Source organism: Salarias fasciatus, chromosome 22 (assembly GCF_902148845.1).
Source record: "Salarias fasciatus chromosome 22, fSalaFa1.1, whole genome shotgun sequence".
NCBI lineage: Eukaryota > Metazoa > Chordata > Actinopteri > Blenniiformes > Blenniidae > Salarias > Salarias fasciatus.
In genome coordinates this window covers 15661630-15682982 of record NC_043765.1, presented here as the reverse complement: position 1 = coordinate 15682982, position 21353 = coordinate 15661630, and the positions used below count along the sequence as shown (strand labels likewise).

General features: G+C 43.4%; 2 protein-coding genes across 2 annotated transcripts in view; one reads left to right on the top strand and one right to left on the bottom strand.

The window, feature by feature from the left end:
• Window positions 1-1295: 1295 nt before the first annotated feature.
• Window positions 1296-2527, bottom strand: LOC115409787 (interleukin-6-like). Its single transcript, XM_030121064.1, has 6 exons — window positions 2416-2527; window positions 2291-2327; window positions 2145-2220; window positions 1959-2051; window positions 1763-1870; window positions 1296-1472 (listed from the first exon to the last, which is right to left on the bottom strand). The coding sequence occupies exons 1-6, from the start codon at window positions 2525-2527 to the stop codon at window positions 1296-1298; spliced, it is 603 nt and encodes a 200-aa protein (XP_029976924.1).
• A 10621-nt stretch (window positions 2528-13148) lies between these two features.
• The window catches only part of LOC115408979 (rap guanine nucleotide exchange factor 5-like), a 56348-nt gene continuing 48143 nt past the window's right edge, over window positions 13149-21353 (top strand). The window contains exon 1 of the mRNA XM_030119925.1: window positions 13149-13422. Coding sequence (XP_029975785.1) covers window positions 13279-13422 — 144 coding nt within the window. The 5' untranslated portion in view covers window positions 13149-13278. The remainder of the gene's footprint in view (window positions 13423-21353) is intronic.

Below are 21353 nucleotides of genomic sequence, written 5' to 3'. Positions count from 1 at the left end.
AGTCACAAATTGTTTAAATCTGTGACGGTTCAAACCGGAAGTAAACAGTTGACACACATATCAGGGAGAAATACCGGTGTGATGTATTGACGCGTCGAGGTTTGTTTCAGGCTTTCGTTTAAATGTTCCAACACTTTCAGGTTCCCTCAGATCCTCAGAGAATCCAGAACCGCGATCCGAAACGCTGCTTTTTGCACGGATCGTATTAAAAAAGCAACTTTTCTTTCCTCCAGTCTACTGTGGGGCTGAAGGACGTCTCTCCGCTCGTCGTCGTCTCGTGACCAAGTCATCAGAAGGAGCCCGCCTTCGACTGTTCTTCTGCTGGACGACGAGTGAAAAGCAGCGATCTGATCCCCTCTGCTGGAACCTGACTGCTGAAGATCCGGGCGTCTTATGGAGGGTTCAACAGGCCCTGGAAGTGTGTGATATGGACTGGTTATGGAGAGCTGAGGTTTTTTTTTTTTTTTAAATGTTTGACGGTGATGTTGGGTGAACATTCTGTTTCATGTTTATTTAATTGTAAGTTAAAATATATGAAAATAAATCCTGATAAACGACGTCCGTCTGCTGCTGGTCGACGTATCTTCGGTCCCGACGCGCTCCAGCTGATCCGGGTCGTGTGGGGAGGGAAGCTGTTATCTCAGGAACTCTCGACGAGATGCGAAACCACTTGTTTAGTCTTTAACATTTTCCACAATATCAACAGTCCCAACGTGCACATCATTTAATTTTTGACCTTGAAGTTTGCTCCAGAGGTGAATCCGTGCGTGAGCGCTGCTGCATGTGAAAGAGATCGCTTCGTTTGGAAATTTCACAAATTGTTAGAAATGATTTAGAAACAGTGATTTAAGGAAGTTATGATGACTTTTTCTTTCACATTTTCAAACCTCAGCGCACACACAAGCTGAAAAACTGCAGGAGTGTGTGTGTGTGTGTGGTGGTGTGATAAGAAAGAAACTCGCCTCTCATTGATGCAAAGATTCAGTTTTATTTCTCAACTTTCTGCGACGACACATCGAAGGATCTGAAATAAATAGTAAACTGAAGTGGCGCACAGTCACTGCCATATAAAACCTCTCACTGCATAAATATTTCATTGTTCACACACATCGTAGATTATTCAACATCAAAATTTAAGTGCAAATTCTTTCGACGGCGATCAGGAGAATTATTCCCTAATAAATAACACTTCTCTTTAATTATAAATAGTATAAATAAACTAACAGTTCTTCAAGGAGTCACGTTAGCACCAGTCAGTTTCCCCGAGGTATTCCGTGGCGTCGGGCTCGCTGCGGTCAGCTGTTGGCGGCGTGGAAAGTGACGGCCTTCCTGCCGGCCCAGGCCCGCTCCCTCTTGAAGATGGCCCTGGTGCCGTCGGCCAGGAAGACCTTGAGGTGGTGCAGAATGCTGTGCGCCGTCATCTTCCGGTGGTAGCGGTCCGGCGTGTCGAACTCCCGCAGCAGCTGCTCCTCCTGGCCGAGAGGTCAGAGCCGAGACCTGATCCCCGCGTCCGCATCTGGGGTCAGAGGTCGTGTCAACGTACAGTGTGGAGTCACGATGGAAAAATACAGTATAATATACAGAATGGTGGATCGGATTGACTCATATTCATCCAAATAAGTAGAATTTAAGTGGAGAACAATTTTCATGGTTCTTTCCACCGCTGGTTATAACACGACGTGACTGTTTCTGGATCCAGCCGTTCGCTGGTCCTCCAGACTTGACCTTCTCCTTGATGCCCTGGATCAGGACGCTGCTGTACAGCCTGGCGGCGGACAGGATCAGGTTGTTGGGGGTACTCCCGCTCCACATGCCGGAGGAGAACCGTGTAGACCTGCAGGCCTTTGGCTAACCTGTGGTAGCAGGCCTCCTGGACACACACACACACACAGTGTTCAGATTGACCCATACTTTCATTTTAATATATATTTTTCCCAGAGTAACAGGAGGCTTCATACCCTGCTGAAATTGAACTCTGGGCACTTGATGGGGAAAGAAGAGGTCTTGTAGCTTTCAAGGATGGTCACGCTCTTGTGGAACTCGTCTTCGAACTGATGGAGGATGAATCATCAACACAAAGATCGAGGTTAAGGATCCGCCGACAAAACTCTTGCAACTTGCTGAACGGTGAACCGACGCCGCACCTGTTTCTTGTGCTGCTTGGCGATGCCGGCCAGAGCTTTCCAGGTGCTCAGCAGGTCAGAGGTCGCCTCCCCCCTCCTCCTCGCCCGAAGGAGTCCCCCGCCGGGTCGGTGGTGGGGGCGCCCGGGGTCGGGGCGCCGGACCGCACAGGAGCAGAGCCGCCAGCATCAGCGCGGAGAGCGGGTCTGAACCCGGAGAGCAGGGGAGGAAAGAGTCGTCAATGAATCAGTGAAAAGAGGAAGGCAGACAGGAAGCCGGCTGCAAATCACTTACTAAATCTGGAGGGCATGGCGCACTGCTGGAAAACACTGGCTGCTCTGGTCGGAGGCCTGCGGAGGGCTGGCGGCGCCGGGAGGAGCTGCCGGCCTTCAGTTTTGGCCTGCATCTTATATTCACACCAGACTGGAGGGGTTTCCCGCTCCCTCCCTGCTACAGGCACAAGATAAAACATTTGCGTAAAAGCATCCGGTCAGGCTGCGGTTTGTGTTGCATGTGGAGATGGCCTTCATCATCATCATCATCATCATTAATAATAATAATGTTGTTATGGTAGTAGTAGTGTGAAGAATAAGGAGAAAAATGTGTTAAATCATTAACAAACACACACAGCGTAGAAAGAGACAGTTACTTTATTAATCCCAAACTGGAAATTCTGGTCTTGCAACATCAGTAAAAAAACAAAGAAAATACATATAATTTAATCAGAAAGTATATGTAATGAAGACTACATACACAAGATAAACAGATTAAAGATATAGGATGTGTGCTGAATAGGATAAACAATTAAAAATGCTTGGGCAATAAATAAGGGTTCTATTCAGAAAAAAGAACCGATGCAGCAGACAGTGGTGAGTTTCCTCTGTCAGCGTTGGCAAATCTTCAAGGAAAAAAAAACTTCTGGTATTTTTAACCCCAACATTTAAATGGGAAATCCACTTTGAAACCCCCCCCCCCAAAAAAAAACCACTAAACATGTGAGGCAATTTCACCGTTCTTCCACATTTATTCTGTCTTTATACTTGATTTTTTTTTTTTTTCCCTTTTGGTGACTCTAATATTTATATGAAAAAAAAGAAGAAGAAACAGTGTTTCCCTTTCTTTTTAAGGTTTTAAAAGGTTTGCTATAAAAAGTGCTCAAAATTAAAATTAAACAAATTTCTTTTGAAAAATATTAAATAATTAATCATGTCGCAATGCCACGGATTAGACCTTTAAAAAAAATCACGCTGTTATTTCAAAGCATTGAAAGTAAAATACACTTTAGTTTTGACAGACAAATTCTTTTTCTTTTACTCCTTCTGTATTTCAGCACACAGTTGTAGAGCTGTGCTGAAGCCTGCGCTCGGTTATTATTGATCTTGAGTCACAGTAAGCCCAGATAATTATCAGAACGCGTACATGAAGGATCTCCAATATGTATTCTTATGTTTATCTTACACACACCCACACACACATACACACAGCCCCATACACACCCTAACTGTACAGAAGAAAACTACTCAAGCCTGAGAATGAATCAGCACCATATTTCCCTGTAACGATGGTTATTGACGGATGGAATGTTGCATGTTCTTCCTGGGACTGCTCGAGTTTTATCCCACAATCCAAACACCGAGGTTCCTACCGCCTGCAGTCTGAACTTTCACAGCAGAGAAGTAATCTGCTTTCTGTGGAAATTAGTGATTTTCCTTTGTCTTTCTTCACTGTTACACTGTGTTTCGTGTTCCTGGTTTGCATCTTAGTCACTGTACTCTTCTGTTTTCCACGGGCGAGTACGCTTCGTGAAATTTTGATGAAACCGGTTTGCTGAATCACACGAGTTTCAAATGGTGCTCGCCCATATTCAGTGGAAATAAATGAGGTTTCACTTTGAATCAGGAAAAAAAAGAAGAGTTCACTCTGCTGCTGAAGGTGACAAAGTCCTTTGGTTTGCATAAAGTTCTCTATGAGGTCCATGAGTTTGACCTTATTAAACACATAATGGGTTGAAATTTTCTACTGCATGAAATACTGATCATCTTAAAAAGTAAGTGCTGGTTTCAAGGTTAGACAAGGATATCCATAAAGGAACTTAAGATTTTGAATTAAGGGTTTCATAAATTAACTTTAACAGTTTATGTAAAAAAAAAAAAAATATATATATATATATATATATATATATATATATATATATATATATATATATATATTATATATATTTATATGTAAAGTAAAACATCTTTATTTTGAGATTGAGTGTCTCTAATATCATTTAAGCCATAAATAAAAGTTTCACTTCTTTGAATCTAGAAGTGAAAATAAACCAAGTTGGTTGAAGATGGTGATGGGCTTGATGGGCTAAAATTCTCATTTACATAAATTTTTTTAGTTGTAGGTTTTAACAGCTGAGCCTTCTTTCATTTTTTTCTCAATGGGTAAATGTGCTGCAGACTTTGCAGACGTGAGAGACTGTTTTGATTCTCATCTGCGTCTCTAATACAGCAGCTAATCTTTTATCGTTTTCATCTCTTCAACATGATGAATAAAGTTGTGTTGAATATGGCGCTCACATATTGACCCCAGCTGAACAGTCAGTCAGTCACCTGCATTAATTAATTCATTCATTCATTCCAGTTGCGTTTCTTCTCTGAAAGCTGCCGGATGTCGTGTTTCCTTCAACATTCAGAGGAAAGCAAATGTTCCGAATCCACTTTCACTTCACTTTCTCCTTCACTTTTTCTGTTTTCATCAGGTCCCTGTCACATTCACGTTTTCTGCCATGAAATTCCTCATTGAGCTGGAACCTGTGGCTGCAGACGGTTCATTCCAAACACTGAAACGTGCAGCTCTGTTTCAGCTATTTCTGCCGTCTATCTTTAAAGAGAAATTCCCCGTCTTGTGGGACAACTCAAGGGACTTCCTCAGCCGAGCAGAGGACTCCTGCGTCGTGCTGCGACCTGGATTGGAGTTTATGTTGAGGCATGTATTCTAGTGAGGATGTTGTAACATCGGGGGGAGTTTGAGTTTCTTCAGCGGACAGTTTGAGACTCCAGAATAGCTCAGAGGTGGGAGGACAGTGTTTTAGGATGTTCCAGTAGAAGAGTTTACTTTAGCTTCTTATGTTTTAGAGTCTTTAGAATATTATAAACAGGTTGACTGGGTTCAGGGTCAGTGTGCTCGTGCTGCTCAGTCCTCTGGTCTGATAAACTGAATATAACATTATACCTTCATTTGAACATAAATGGTTGATATTCAACCAACATGACGCAGTGCTGATGAACAAAGCCCTAAAGCAGACACAGTTCATCTTCAGAAATAGCAGGGTAAACTAATTTAAACTCAAAATGTGCTGAATTAACTGTTTAATGATTATGGTCAGATATGATTGTTTGAGTTTTTTAATTTCCCTGAGTCGGTCCTTGTTGAAAACAAAACACTAAGCTTGTTTTTTTTTTTTTTTTTTTTTTGTTTTGTTTTGTTTTGTTTTTTTTAATGTGCAGGAATATATACTCTATTCAATCATCTTTTCATTCAGCTTAGGGTCACAGGGCTGCTGGAAGAAATGAAACTTATAAAAAAAACCAAAAAAAACCCACCATACCTCAATAAACCAAGGACACGCTTGTGGAAAGCATAAAACTCAGACACTCACACACATTCACCAATTTAAAGCAATCAGTTCAACCTCGAACACTTTCTTGGACTCAACAATCAAGCGCCTGAGACCCTTTATATCTACTTGCAAAAGAAACATGGTATTTTGCCACTGAATCTCAGTTCCTCTGTGCAGCACTCCTGTCCGTCTGCTGCATTGTAAGAATAAATAAAGGTTATGCATTAAAGCCACGTAGCATCTTCTCATTATGCTTCTGTTACAGGAAAAACTAGAATTTGGCACTCAGAGAGCGCAGACCTCCGCCACAGCTCAAATCAGTGGCCAACAACAATAAGAACACCATATATAATAAAAAAAAATATTTTATTTCACCCCAATTCAGACAATCTATGGGAGAAAGCTGTTTGTTGCATGTTCATATCTCAGTGTGTTTCCTCACAGTGACTGACTCTCCGGAATCCCCCTGTTTTTGTCTGTTCTGGATCCTGGTATCCGGAATACTTCCGTGATCTGGATCAGCAGCTGATATCAGTTAGAGTCATTGAAGAACTTACACTGTAATTTTTTTGCTAAGCCACCTTGTCATTTATTGTTGAGTTATGCCCAACTATGTGAAAGACTCCCTATCTCTCAATGATAAAGAATCCTTTAAAAATTCCTGGATCCAGACAGTGATCCGGATCATCACCAACATTTAATGGGTTCTAAGTTAGGCCAAGACCCACCTTTCCACAAAGTTTCATTGCAATCCGTCCATAACTTTTTCCGTAATGTTCCGTAATGATAAAAGGACAGACTTAACAATTAATGTTTCTTTGAAAGTGAACTTTGATAATCCACAGTAGAGCCAACATTTTAGAGTTGTTTTGTAGCTCATGACTTATAGTCCTTTTCCCTTTATTCTTGAATAACTTGACACATGAGAATCTGTTCTCTTCTCCCTTTGTTTTCTTATTCAATTAGAATTATTTTTGCAATTTTTCACATAGATGAATTTCATGTAAATACACTTGTATGAATTCTACAGTGGTGTAGTGTTTACACTCCTGCCTCACAGTAAATATATCTTCAAATTGTGTCTTTTGAAAGTATTTTAACATAAATCCCCCTGTGCATGTTCACTGGATAGTCCGATTTCCTTTGTGATCATAGTATTGATAGCTCATCTCAAAATCTAACATTCCAGTGTCCCTGAGACCAGAAGAAAAACAGCTTCCCCTGATTTGCCAGTTGAATAAAATGAATTCACATTGATACAAAAAGCAAATGTAGTAAAATAAATAACATAATGTACAGTAACAATATTTTATTCACACTGAAAGTAGATGCAGCTGTAAACCAGCACTCTAAATCATGGACATTAACTTAATACATACAAAGTTTGATTTGAATTTTCTGGAAAAAACACAAGTAATAGTCAAATAGTAAGGATATCTTTTTTTTAACTCATGACATCAATTAAGAAAATATGGTGTTTGCACCACGCTGTCTGAAATTCCACTGTTACCACAAAGAAATCTTTTTCACCGATTTGCAACACCGACGGGCTAAATATAACCGCCGAGATGAAGAGGACATCCTCTCTGAAATGTGTCTGAGTCATGAGGATTACCCCACAGTACAGTATTGTTTTTACTGTATGGCTTTACACAAAATGAACACACGCTTCAGATAAAAAAGACTTGTTTGATGTCAACTTTTAAACCCCCGGGAAACCTGTTTATTTTCATTTTAACTGCCTCTTCACATAGCGAATCATAATTATCAATGCACAGGTTGGATAATAAGCAAAGTTCATCCTCTTATAGTTTGTATATCAGTAATTTTCATTGTGTGAAATGAAATTCATCTTCTGTCTTAAAAAAAACAGTCTGAGTCCTGATGGAGACTTCAATGCACGCCACTTAAAAAAATTTCCCCAAATAATAAGTTTGTGTTTTTGTTTTCATATTTTGTTCTGTTCAGACACATTTCAGCTGGGAGACTCACTGCGGTCTCAGCTCTCTGCTCAGTGTCTGGTCTTAAAACCCCTCACTTCTGAGAGAGAGAGAGCCTTCTTGCACCAGAGCAGCCAAGGCTGGGAGAGTCCAGCCTGCAGTTCATAAAGACTGCCGCTAGATGGCACTGACGTGGTAGTTCTGACTGAAAACCTCAGCCCAGTCCTGACACGTCCAAAGACAGTGACCCCACCCCCCCCCCCCCCCCCCCCCCCCACACACACACACACACACACACACCACACACACCAGTCAAATAATATAACTATCATCAATCAGAATTCCCAGAGGCTGCGTATATTATTGTGTGGACTGAGTTTATATTGAAGTAATTCTGCGTTGGAAGAAAACACAGGATGTTGGATGTTAAGATTTACGTTACACATAAACGGTTGATTTCACTTACATGTCCTTCTGTTTTTAGTCCACAGCTCACTCACACAGTTTACTCATCAAATCAACATAAACGCAGGAAGCACGCGTCTTTGGCAAATATCAATATAGAAAGAAAGTTTGTAAACATTTCAGCTCAGTGTCACACTGAGAAAGTATGGAGACTTAAGTGGTTACTTCAGAACCTGCTGCATCTATTGAGTTTTTCATGCAACATCCGTCCCAAGTGAGAGAAAGTTGTGAATTAATGCGTTGTTAATGTCAGAGGTCAATGAGAGAAAGGTCAGAGAACAAAAGAAGGACCCAGTGTTATCGCCCTCAATGCATTTCAGCCCCACTTTAATAAAATTACAAAACAGCAAGAAGTGGTTGGCAGATGGAATTATGCACCGTTGTTTACACTTTGCACACAGTCCAAACCTTCTTTTCAAACTTGTGCAGAATCTCACTGAGGGAGGTCCACGCAAATGTCAGGTGTAGCAACCAAAGGCTGCTACACATGCACTCACACGTGCACGTGCGCACGCCATCTCTCCTGTGCTTGCTTCCCGTCTAATTAGCAGGAAGGAGTTGTCCTCGCTCCACCTTGGTTGCACCTTCTTCACTCAGAGCTGCACATTCATCTCCACATGAATCCCCGAGCAGCTGCTCACGTCTTTGTTCTTCTTTTCTCTGTTTGTTCTAAAAGCACCGAACAACTTCTGAAGTCATCAGTGAATATGTTGATGGAAATACAACATTGACCTGACAGTGATCACAACCTGAAAGGGGAAACCGTTTATTGACAGAAGTAAGTGGAAAAGCACTGCTTGGCCTGGTGGCTGATGATTCCTGCTGCACCAGTGACAGTTTACAGGAACTTTCATTCATCTACTGTACCTGAAGTACAGTTTGGGTTCTTTCACGGTGGGATTGTTGCATCTCGTTTCTGTCCTTGCCCCGGCCTTTGCTGAGTTCAGCTTTCTGCTTGCCATATTCCTCTCCTCACTTTTCTTTTCTTTATAATTCTGCTCCATCCTCTTGTCGGCTCCGAGTTCCTCCGTCACCGCCTCTTTTCATCCCAGAACTGCTGGTTCCTCTCCTCTTTCCCATCCCTCCTCTCCTCTCCTCCCTCCTCTCTCCACAGCACAGCGTTTCATCCTCCCGTTTCCTTTGTGTCATTCTCTCAACCCACTGCGTTCTCCCTTCTTCTCCTCCTCCTTCTGGCACTTCTTCTGTTTCTCCTTCGTCCACGGATGGAGAGCTCTGTACGAGACGAGAGGAATTGTATCTCTGCTCAGTTGGCCACGGGCTCTCTTCAATATTTAATCAAGAGTGCATTTGTTTGAAAAGAGCTCTGAATATCTGTGTGGGTGAGTGATAAAGAGAGATGTCTGACCACTGCGTGTGTGTGTGTGTGTGTGTGTGTGTGTGTGTGTGTGTGTGTGTGTGTGTGTGTGTGTTCTTGTATTTCTATCCTTGTCGGGGCCAAATGTCCCCACAAGGATAGCAAAACGTGGAACGACGTGCCTGTGGGGACCTTTTTCCGGTCCTAAGTAGGAGAAACAGTGTTTTCTTGACCATGTTGTTGTTACTGAAAAAAGTAAAGTGCAAAAACATTTCTTTAGGGTTAGGCTTTGTTGTGGTGTGGGTTAGGGTTAGGGTAAGGGTCAGGGTTAGGGGCTAGACAGAATGGGAGTCAATGGACGGTCCCCACAAGGATAGAAATACAAGACTGAGCGTGTGTGTGTGTGTGTGTGTGTGTGTGTGTGTGTGTGTGTGTGTGTGTGTGTGTCTTTGTGTGTGTGTCTTTGTGTGTGTGTAGATACTGCATTTGTATTCAGGGGAGGGTTGGTTAAAAAAGATAGAAGTGTGTATGTGTGTGCTGTGACAGTTTTGGGATGAAAGGCTTTCTCTAGTTTATGGTAATTGGTTTACTATCTCCTCTCTCTCTCTCTCTCCCTCTCTCCCTTTGGCCTTCTCGTTCCTCTCTTTCCTTCTCCATCCCTTCTTTAAGTCCTTTCCCCTCCCCCATAATCCATTCTTCTACATGTAATCATCATACATTGTATGTACAGTATAGACTCAACCGTGTGTGTGTGTTTTTGTGTGTGTGTGTGTGTGTGTGTGTGTGTGTGTGTGTGTGTATAGTAGTCCTCTGTTATCAGGTTTGTTTGATTTTGCTGTGTGTGCATATGTGACTGTGTGTTGGTGTATCAGCGGCCGGTCCCGGAGCGTTCCCCACGGACCACAGAGCAGCACATTTCATCATCCTCCAGACTCGGCTCCAGAAAGCCCAGAGTCCCTCCGCTTTTTCTTCTGCTTCTTCAGCAAGTTCAGCAACACAGAGAGTCTCCCTTATTTCCTCCTTTCCATTCCAGGAGACTGCAATTATAAATATAAATACCATTACAATTTCTAAATTCGCCGTGGAGCAGCTGAAAGCATCTGCTGCTGTTTAGCTGCTCTGGGTCTTGGTGAAAATTAGCCTTTTTCTGCTTCTTCTGCTTCTCTCTGTGAGTCCTGTGTGAAGAGATGGGTAACGTGTCCGGTCTGTAGTCTGCCGTTTCCCACCGTCAGCAGCACAATACTGACTATCACCGGGATAAAACAGTGAGAAAGATGAATAAAATCAGACAGGATTCTGAATCTGACTCCAGCCGCACCGCCTCATTCTTACCAGATAAGAAGTGAAATTCAGAATGTGTTTTTGTTCAATTGCATCAAAGTGGCAGCCCTCGACTGTAACACAATGTTCTGACAAAATTAGAAAAATGTTCTTTTCTCTCTGTTCTTACTCGTCCTTGCTGGTTTGAGGTGAAGCTTGATCTGAAAAGATTTTGTTCAAACCAACCAATTTGTTTGCATCTGTTGCCTCTTCAGTCAAACAGATCCAATGAAACAAAGAAACGCCCACATAATCCAGGTGAAGATGAAAAACAAACAAAAAAACATCTAAATGAGTCACTAAAAAACAAAATAAAAGATACATACAATAACTCGGCCTTTCTTCAAACATTTACTTTAACTGTTACTCAGTACTGCAGCTTTAATGTTTCTAAACTGACAATGTAAACCAAACAGCTGGACCTTTATCAAGTACCACATCCTCTGTTCCCTGCTTCTTTATTTTCACCCAAAATTGATATCAGAACTTCATCGATTTCACAAAACTTGACATGACTTGGTTTATGTGTGTTTTGTCCTTGCAGGGCGCACACCCATACTGACTATAACATTTTTTTTCAGCGACATCTTCTTTGTTTTGTTACCGTCATGTTAACAACTTCTTCATTCAAATATCTGGAAACCAAAAATCTGCTGCAAGTCTTGATGAAGTGACAAGATTTGTGCTGAAATTTATCTTAAAAAAAACGGTCAGAGGAAAAGCTGAAGGAGTTGCTTGAAAAAATTGTGTCTAATGTCCAATTTTTTTGCAAAGAAATTGGCAATGACATCCAAAGCATGGCATGGACACTGTGTATTTTATACTATTGTGTGTCTGTGTAACACAATTAAACAACAAATCTCAGTATATGTTCCAGAACTGTTAGCATTTTTAATGCATTTCTGTTTTCCAGCTGCCAAACAGTTTATCTGGGCCGCTGCTCCTGACAGCGATGGTGTTGGTATAATCTGAGTCCCTGAAAGGCGGCAATTATCCCAGATTACAAGTCCTATCGAGAAACAGACTTGACATCTCAGTTATACAACTGAACCCGCTGCACTCAGACTGAACTCTGCTCCGCTTCATATCAAATTGAGTATCAAGCTCAGATAAACTTGAGCCCCTTGAATTCAAATGAATTCTGTTAAATTATTTCACTAAAGCGTATTTATCAGACTTTGAAGGAGGCTGTGATCTTTTTAAAGCTTTAGAATGAATTTCAAGTTGTCCCAGGGCTAATTTACAGTTCACACAGGTTTGTGTGTGATCATAGTGGCAACGGAGGTGAAAGCCTCACATGAAGCCAGAAAGAGAAAATGGTCCTTGCTGTACTTTATGTGCAGTCGGCTCCAGAGCAGATGGATGACACTGTACAGGTCACCGCTGCACGGCTCAGGAACACAAGCAGAACTGACTGTGAACGCTGTCACTGTTTCCATCTACAATACAACAAATGCAGGAGCCATCTGATATCGGGCAAAGCGAAACGCGGTGGAGATTGTGGGGCGATAACAGGCAAACCTTTCAGTGCAGGATAAGGTTACATGATACACAGCACAGAGAGGAACAATTTATTTTTTTTTTAACTGTGGGCTATTCTTCAGTTTGCCTTTTCACACATTATTTTAATTTCTGTATAGTCTGCATGAGTTATAAGAGATTGATAGATTCACCTTGATATCATCTTTGATTCAAGTCCAGTTTGGAGGCATTTTGATGAGGAGTTTGCATGTTCTACCTGTGCTTGTGTGTGTTTACTTCAGGTTGGTTCCTGTGGATATCTCCTTACAAGGTGAACTGGAACTTCAGGCTCCACATCTCTCTCTCTCACACACCTTTCGGGGAAGAGGCTCCTGAAGGTGGATTACTTCCCAGCCGGCCACACAGGCGCGCGCTGAGCCTGCTCTTTGTTTACCTATGGAAATATGAGCCAGGTAAACTGGTGACGTCGCCCCAGCGCGTGCCTTCTGCTGCTCTCTTCTCCCCCTTCCTCCTCCACTCACCCCAAACACTTTCAATCCTTTTCGTTGTATCTCCAACTAATAATAATACAAATAAAAAAAAAAACGCACGGGTGCGACAGCGCGCGCTTTGTATTAATCCGAGACGTGATTAGAGATTGAAAGGTGGAAGTGATGCAACGCTTCTGTGCACCTGTAACGTCCCCCCCCCCTCCTCCCCTCCTCCTCTCCTCCTCCTCCTCCCGGAGCGACACACTCTCTCACACACACATCAACCTGGTGGTATTGAGGAGCAAGACGCGCAATCACTGGGTGGAGCAGCGGCGGCGGCGGCGGCGTGCTGCGGAAAACACGGAGCAGGTCGTAGAGGCGGCGCGCGCGGCTCGGCTGCAGATGCGGGTCGGAGAGTGCGAGCGGCGCGAGGCGGGGGGAAATGGCGAACGGGCGCGGGCGGCGGCGGTGCGCCTGGTGAGGATACCGTAGACACCGAGAGCACCAGGACAGACGGGGACGTGAAAGAAAAAGGGGGGGAGCGCGCGCAGCATGGAGGACTCGGAGCCCGCAGAGGACGGCTTGCTCGCGGGTTTGCGGTGGAACAGGAGCGCGCGGGACCAGGCGCAACTCAAACACAAAATCCGGGACCTGCCGGGGCTCCTGAAGCACGGGCTGCACCTGCGGAAGAAGAGCGTGAGTATCTCCGGCGGACTCTCCGTCCTGCCCTGCTTTTTTTTTTAATTTTATTTCCACGTTTGGTGACCGCTGGCGAGTTTTGGCGGAGGTTTCCCCCACGCCACTTTGCGCTCCGAGGCCGCTTCGTAACCCCGTCACGACTCAGGTGTTTTCATTCTCGCTGCCAGCGCTGCTGTCGCAGAGGCACCGTGTGTGTGTGTGTGCGTGCGTGTGCGTGTGTCTGTGCTACATCCATAAAAAACAACTGCTGTTAGACATCATACCTCCACACTCTGGTAGTCAAGGCAACCCCCCCCCCCTTCCCCATCATCTCCTCCACCACACACACACACACACACACACACACACACACACACACACACACACACACCTACTGATTTACACATCAAGCTGTAATACTTGTTACAAAACCTGTTTGTTTTTTTCACAACACCGTAATTATTTTCATTCCAATGTGTCAGTGTGGACTTTAATATTACCCAGCCATTGTTCTATCTCTCTCTTTTTTTTAATCGATAGTTCATTATAGATTGTCAATTACTGTATTCAGCACAGCATCAGACTTAAACAAAATTTCAATAAATCAATTTTTTTTAACCATATTGATGATATGGCTGCATGTCCTTCCTGTGCCTGTGTGGATTTTCACCAGAAGCTCTGTTTTCCTCCCGCAGTTCATAAACATGCATGCCAGTAGACTCTTTATTTCCTGTCAGATTGAACGTGTTGTTGTTTGTCTCTCTGCGTTCGTCCTCTAATGGACTGGCCAGTTGTCCTGTGTGTTCCTGAATCAGCTCCTCAGCCTCACAACCCCGAACTGGACGCAGTAGTAAAGATAGATGGATATGATGGTTGGTTGGAGTGAAGCGGTGGTTGGCACTGTTTTCTATCCTCTACAAGGTTGCATGTTTTTCCTGTGCCTGTTTGTGTTTCCTTTCCTCCCAGTTCTCTGTCTGTTGTGCCCTTTGCTGAATTCTCATCCTTGCAACCTGAGTGCGAGTACTGTAAGTAGATGGATAAAAATATTAGATATTGGCCAAAATTGTAATACATTTTATCAAATGTATTGTAAATGTCTTAAATTTATTACTAATTTCAAATAACGGGATTATCAGCAGTATATCAAAACACATTTCATCCTATATCTGTTATTGTTTTATGCAACTTTCGAAAGCACACAGTAATTGTAGTTTTTGGCACCTCATTCCACTAGATTGTAATAAAACACAGAGAAAGATTGTCATTTCCAAACAAAAAGACTGTTGTTTGGTGTTGCATGTAATTATGAAGGACTTCTCTCAAAAATTGCCAAAAGGAATTTGATTGCTGCAGCACAGTTTTTATTCAATAGTCAGCATGCTCTATAAATGTGAAGTCTGTTTCCATCAGAAGGGCTGGATCAGATTCTAGTCTACAGCTGAGTCATTATTCAGAATGGTCAACTGGAGGACTTTCAATAGGAAAAAAAGAAAAAGGAATCACCTCTCTCCACGAGTGAAGTGCAGCCCCTCAAGCTGTGAACTGCGTCCAGCTTGTTCTCCAGAGAGGCAACCATTTTCAGTGACGTTGCCCTCAACACTGTTTTGAAAAAACGAAACTCCAGCCAGAGTTCAGACTTATTCCTCACAGGACACAGAAAAGAGCTCGGGATCGCTGCCCTCTACAAATTAATCACTGTCAAAAGAAAAAAAAAAAAAAAGAAGTTCGTGTTGGCCAGTGGTTGCTGTGTCTACCTCTGGGGGACTAGGGGAACTTTTTTTGAATGCCAAACAGTATTCACCGTGAGTTTCCTTTCAAGCAGATCTGCATTTCACTTTTTAGTGTTGATTAAAGTGGTGACATTAAAACCATTTATTCAGTCTTTTTTTCAAATTTTTTTCCAACACAAGTTGTGGAAAAATCCACATTGATTTCCTCCGTTACCTGGTTTGTCTGATGGCTCGCAGCAATCAAAGTCATATTTCCATAATCATTCAATACACTCCAATTTCCCCAACTTTACCAAGCTTTAATCAGGCGAAATTTCAAATCAACCGTCTTATCTGCATCACGAGTCTCTTGGGTCTTTCATGATGACTGATCAGCTGAGCAGTTAATGTGTGTGCGTCGGCGTGGAACGAACATACCTGACAAGCCAAATGGCTGCTCGGTGTGTCAGCGCTGCTCATCTTCATTATGGGTGACAGCCGGGAGAAAAACACGTCCCCGGCTCCCTCTGTGGGAATGTGAGACGGCGTGCCGGAGTGTCCAGTCCCACCGGAGCCAGATGTGCTAAAAATATGCAGCATTTTGTAGTATGACACCGCGCGGCACCGAGGAGACCCAGTTCATGCCATGTTACATCTGTTTTCTTAAACTGACACTCAAATGACCTACATTTGACTGTTTCCTGTTACCTGTTAGTGCGGTCCAGTTTTCCCCGTCAAAATAAATAGCCGATGTTACAGTCTACAACAATATGTTGAGGAAAATATCTGAATATCGGTGAAAAAATGCAATAATTCTGATGCATTTTACTCCCATTTGTACTTCAAAGACGTTGGGAAGACTGATGGTTGATGCATTTTGCTCTTTCCCGCTCATTTCTTTCACCGGTTCGGTGTGTGAGTGTGCTCATGTGTGGCTGAGTGTGATGAGGCGTGGGTAAGTAGTGTAAAGGCATGGCTGCTGTGCAGGCTGGTCCTCTCTGGACGCTGGTAGCTCCAACATGCTCCATTTAACACAGGCTCACATGTTCACACTCACATGTTTGTTTGCACCGAAGAGCGTTTTAAGCAGTGATCGTACTCTGCGTCACTCTTGTTGGTTGTGACTTACAGTATCTTCAGGTGTTGTGTGTCTTTTGTTAGAATACAAACATCCCACCTCAGCAGTTTTTTTTTTTCTTTCTTTTCTTTACCTCGTGTGTTTCATTGATGTTTGCCGACAGCTTATGAAGCGAGTTGAAACTGTTTTATTGCACCGAGCCATCTGCCGCCTTTGGGTCCGGCCTGCAGCCTCCAGCCTCACCTTGGAGGATCAAGTCTGTAATTACCTGTTGTGACTTGCTTTGGTTCAATTATTTGTCCTTTCATTGGCCGCGGTGTGACAGGAGCACAGAGATTTGCGAACACTTTGCTGACATTTTACCTTTTATTGCACTTGCCTCGGTGCTTTGTTTCGGAGCCAGTTTACGACCAGGAGAACCTGGCTCCTGTTCCCTCCTTTTTTCAAAGGGCTGACTGAAGCTCAGTCAAAGTCGCCCACATCTGAGAGACACATATTGGTCCATCCATTTTTTTTTTCCCCCCTCTCACTCCCCTCACAGTGGCAGCATCCCTCTAGCTTGTCTGGGCTGAGGAAGAGTCCGCTCTGGGTCTAGGAAGACGTCCCCTGCCAGTGGGGCTTGCCTGGTAGATGATTGGAAGGCGTATAAAGCTCAGCCACCGCAGTGTGGGGAAGCAGCAGCCGAACTGTAGGCCTCTCCCGGATGGCTGACCTCCTCACTCTGTCGCGAAGAGTGAAGCCCGACACCCTGCAGAGAAAACTCATTTCAGCCGGTTGCGTCTGCAGTCTCATTCCTTCAGTGATGACCCTGAGGCCGGGACCGTAGGTGAGCGTGGGTTTGTAGACGGGCTGGTAAACTGAGCTGTGCTCTGCTCCCTCATCACCGCGACAGTCCGGTACAGCAGCCACCGGCCCACATCTGCCCCCCAACCCCGCCTTCCGTAGTGAATCGTCTACCTGAGTTAGATCCTCCGCCATCTTTTTGCTCCACCTGACTCTCATAAAACACAAAGACAGGCAGATCACGACAAGCCCAGCTGAGACTGTTTACTTTATTATTTCATTTATAAAATCCAACCTCAAGGTTAGACTCTTTGTTGTGTAACCAGTTTCGCTGTGGAGTCATGCATTTGGTTGGATTTGACTGTTAATCCAGAGGAAGGAGTAAAACCAGTGTGAACGAAGCACATGGATCTTTATTTAAATCTTGCTGAAGTGGTTTTCACTGAGTGAGGCAGGCTTCCCCTCAGAGGTGCCATAGAGCTTAAGAGCAAAGCGCAGCAGTGGAAAAAAAAAAAAAAAAAAAAATCTGATGGTCCCGAGATCATCATGATTTCTTCTTTATTCATTGCGATAGCATAAAATTCCAATTAAGATTTTTTTGAAAGATCAGAAGTGAAGCAGTTACCACAGTATGCATAATAATATATATATATATATATATATATCTATATATATATATATATATATATATTATTATATATATATATATACTGTTTTATGAAGATATATTTCAGATTTAAAGCGTCTAATTAGCATAGTAAAGTGGGTTTTTATGACCCATGGATCCCAGCAGCTGTTAACTAGGGCTGCACAATTAATCGAATTTTGATCATGATCACGATTTTGGCTGCTGCGATTAAATTTAGATGATCGTCGCGATTTTTAAATTGAAAAACGGGCTCTGTTGCGTGTCAAATCAAGCACTTTTTTAATCCAACAATCAGCCAACCACCAGGGGGCGACCTGAGCCGTGTAGCTCCTGCTGCCTTCAGGGACACTCCGTAAAAGTAGCTGCTGATGGACGCCACTGCGGTGTCTCAGTCAGCTGTTAGCTTAGCTGTTAGCCACCGATGAACTACCTGGCTTTGAACGATTCCTTCATGCTCAAACATCAGTCGATGGAACACATCTCAACTTCTGTACCGGTGGAAAGAAGATGTAAACGCTGAGCGTCTGGGACAGAACGGGAAAAGCTGTTATTGACGGACAGTTCAGGATGTGAGCGGCGTAGCAGCGGCTTGGAGAGAAAGAGGGAATCATTGTTCTGGTAGGTTTCATTTCTGGGTTTAGCGTGGCTGTTTACTGTTCTCTTGTTGTTTTATCTTCATCTTGTTGTTCAGTGATCATCGTGTTGCTCTCAGGGGTTAGAATGCAGCAAGTGACGGTCGCTCAGCTGTGAGGCGTTCAGGTTCCAAAGTCAGAATCCGGCTCTTTTCAGAACAGAGGTCTGGTCAACGTTAAAAAACTCACAGTCGGCGCGTCTATATGTTCGTTTCTAAGGGAAAGCGATCGTTCACAACATTGACATGGTTCTAAATAGTTGTTTAGATTCTAATTAAAACATCTTCAATTATGTGTGCATGCACACCAGACTTCGCTGAAGTGCTGAAGACGCACATCTTCAATTTGACACTTGTTTGTTTAAAAAAAAAGTGCAATAAAAAGGTATGTTTTACATAACATAATGAATAATCGTGATGAATAATCCTGATTACAATATTGACAAAAATAATCGTGATTGACATTTTGGCCATAATCGTGCAGCCCTACTGTTAACAATATTATTTTGCAATGAGATAAACATTGGAGAGTGTAACATTCAATTAAAGATAATTACTTTGCATGAGACAAAGCATGTTTGTGTGCTGTGTGTAGATTAACTTTAAGGCTTGAAGACTGGGACAAAACAGGAGGCTATGTGTGACGTTTCTGGTACGCAGCCAGGAAGTCAGCACCTGCCAAATGTCATCAATAAAATGCGACCATTGAACCTTGATCGGGGTCACGGGAGTCCGAGGTGCACTGATGTGTGCTGGAAACAATGGCTGCTCTGATCCCCCAGAGGAAATACTGTAGCACGGATTGCTGAAAGCATTAATGGCAGAAAAGTGTCGGAACACAGAGGGTATCCCAGCGCGCTGCTTTTAATTTTCTTGCAATCAATTAATCGACTAATCATTCAGACTCTGGTTGCAGTTTGCACACACACACACACACACACACACACACACACACACACACACACACCTTTGTGGCAAAGTCATTCAATGATGGGGAACACGACTTAGAGCAGTTGCTGCTCTGTTTTTCTGCCTTTCATTGAAAACAAAGCTCGTGATGGATGCAGACATTTTTTCCAGTGTTTTTTCAGAAATACTTGCACTCTTAGTTTTAGTCATGCAATTTTTTTTGACATGATTTCAGATTTTGTCCCCTTTAATGTCTTCTTCTTCTTCTATACCGCTTTCTCGTGTTCAGAGATGCAAAGAACCAACCTCAGCAGTGTTGGAGCACGCCAGATATTTAATATTTGAATGGGATGTGTGGACGCGCGCTGCGATAATACATCCAGAATATTGCTGTACGACAACACAAACTTAGATATACAAAATGTTCCTCACAAGCGGCATGTATAACTGCATCGTGTTGTATTTCTGGCTGTTAGATTAGATTATGGAACCTAACGCACCCCTAATGCAGGCTCTGTGACTTTTTAATCACGGTCGAAAAGGGAAGTGTGTCAAATTCCCTCGAATGTGATCTTATTTCTACATAATGAATGCAGCATAATGGTGCTTTCTCCTGTGTTTTTATGTCTGCCGGCAATATTCCACATCCATAACTGCATTATGCTGTACATTGAAATAAGAAACATGAAAGCATGAGTGAGAGGCGGGCTGGGATGAACATTGCATGGTGAGAAATGCAAACACTGTTCCCCATGTTTGTTTATTTAAAGTGCATTAAAGGCTGGAATGACAACACTTTAAACGAAGTATACTGTTGAAAACAAACATCTTTACCACCAATGCTTTCCTCATGATGTTCAAAGTATTTTTGTGTATCAGTCTATACGACAGCATGCTAAGTAAAATCAAAGAAAACCATTATAAAAGCTCAAAATGACAAGTTTCTGAATAAAATAACTGAAACATATGAGCTAGTGTAGATATTAAGTGTGTGTTTTGGCAGACCAGAGGTCTTGTGCTGTACAGAGCTTCTCCTGACAGCTTCACCTTGTCTGTGTGTGTGTGTGTGTGTGTGTGTGTTTGTCTACGTTCGGCTACAGCTGTATTGATTTCTCCATTTTGACTTTCTCGTATGACTGATGTGTCAAGGAGTCGACGGGAGCTTTGTGCGAACGTGTCGCTGAGTGTGTGTGTGTGTGTGTGTGTGTGTGTGTGTGTGGTGTGTGTGTGTGTGTGTGTGTGTGTGTGTGTGTGTGTGTGTGTGTGTGTGTGTGTGGTGTGTGTGTGTGTGTGTGTGTGTGTGTGTGTGTGTGTGTGTGTGTGTGTGTGTGTGTGTGTGTGTGTGTGTGTGTGAGACGGAGGGCTTGCCAAGCATGCCGTGCTACAGCTCTTCACTGTGCTCAGCAATCTAATCTGAGAGTAATCCATTTCTTTCAGATAATGACCTCGCTCTCTCCTGCTCTCGCTCTCCCCCTCTCTCCGCCTTGCTCGCTCTGCACACACTTTGAAGTCATCACACAGATAAGCGTGTCAGCATGCGCTCTGTCTTTATAGCTTTCATTCATCTTCCCTCCTCGGCTCCTCTCCGCTCTCCCCTCGCTCGCGTTCGGCCTCCGAGGCTGCGGCGGCGGCGCCCATACATTCCCCGTAATAGGGGGAGCGTGTGTTTGTTAGAGGGAGACGGGCAGAACCGCATGCGGTCGCACAGGCGACAGAAATGCCTTGTTGTTGCGAAGCGGTGTGAATGAAATACCTCTGGCGCTGGCGTGCGCCTGGAGTGTGTTTACAAGGAGAGATGATGCCGCAGAAACAAAGACCTATTGAGAGATCCGCGCTCACCAGACGAGGAAACGGAGAGATGGAGAGATAAGATGGAGAGACCAAGACAAAAGAGAGGGAGAGAGTGAGACAGATAGCGAGAGTCACAAACAGTTGATTTAGTGTATGTTGCCTGGCTGGGCGGAGTGCTCGACTTAACCCTCAAGCCAAACTCTGAAGGAACAGAAACCAGCTCTCACTTCCACGGATATCTCGGAGTACGTCCTCAGTGACTTTGTGTTTTTTACGGCCAATTACTGATCTGTTCCGTAAAGGTTTCTCAGAGCTGATAAAGCTCCAACTCAAGCTTTACACTTTGTTAATCAGAAAAGCTGACCTTCTGAACACCGTGACTTCCAGTTCTATCCCTTT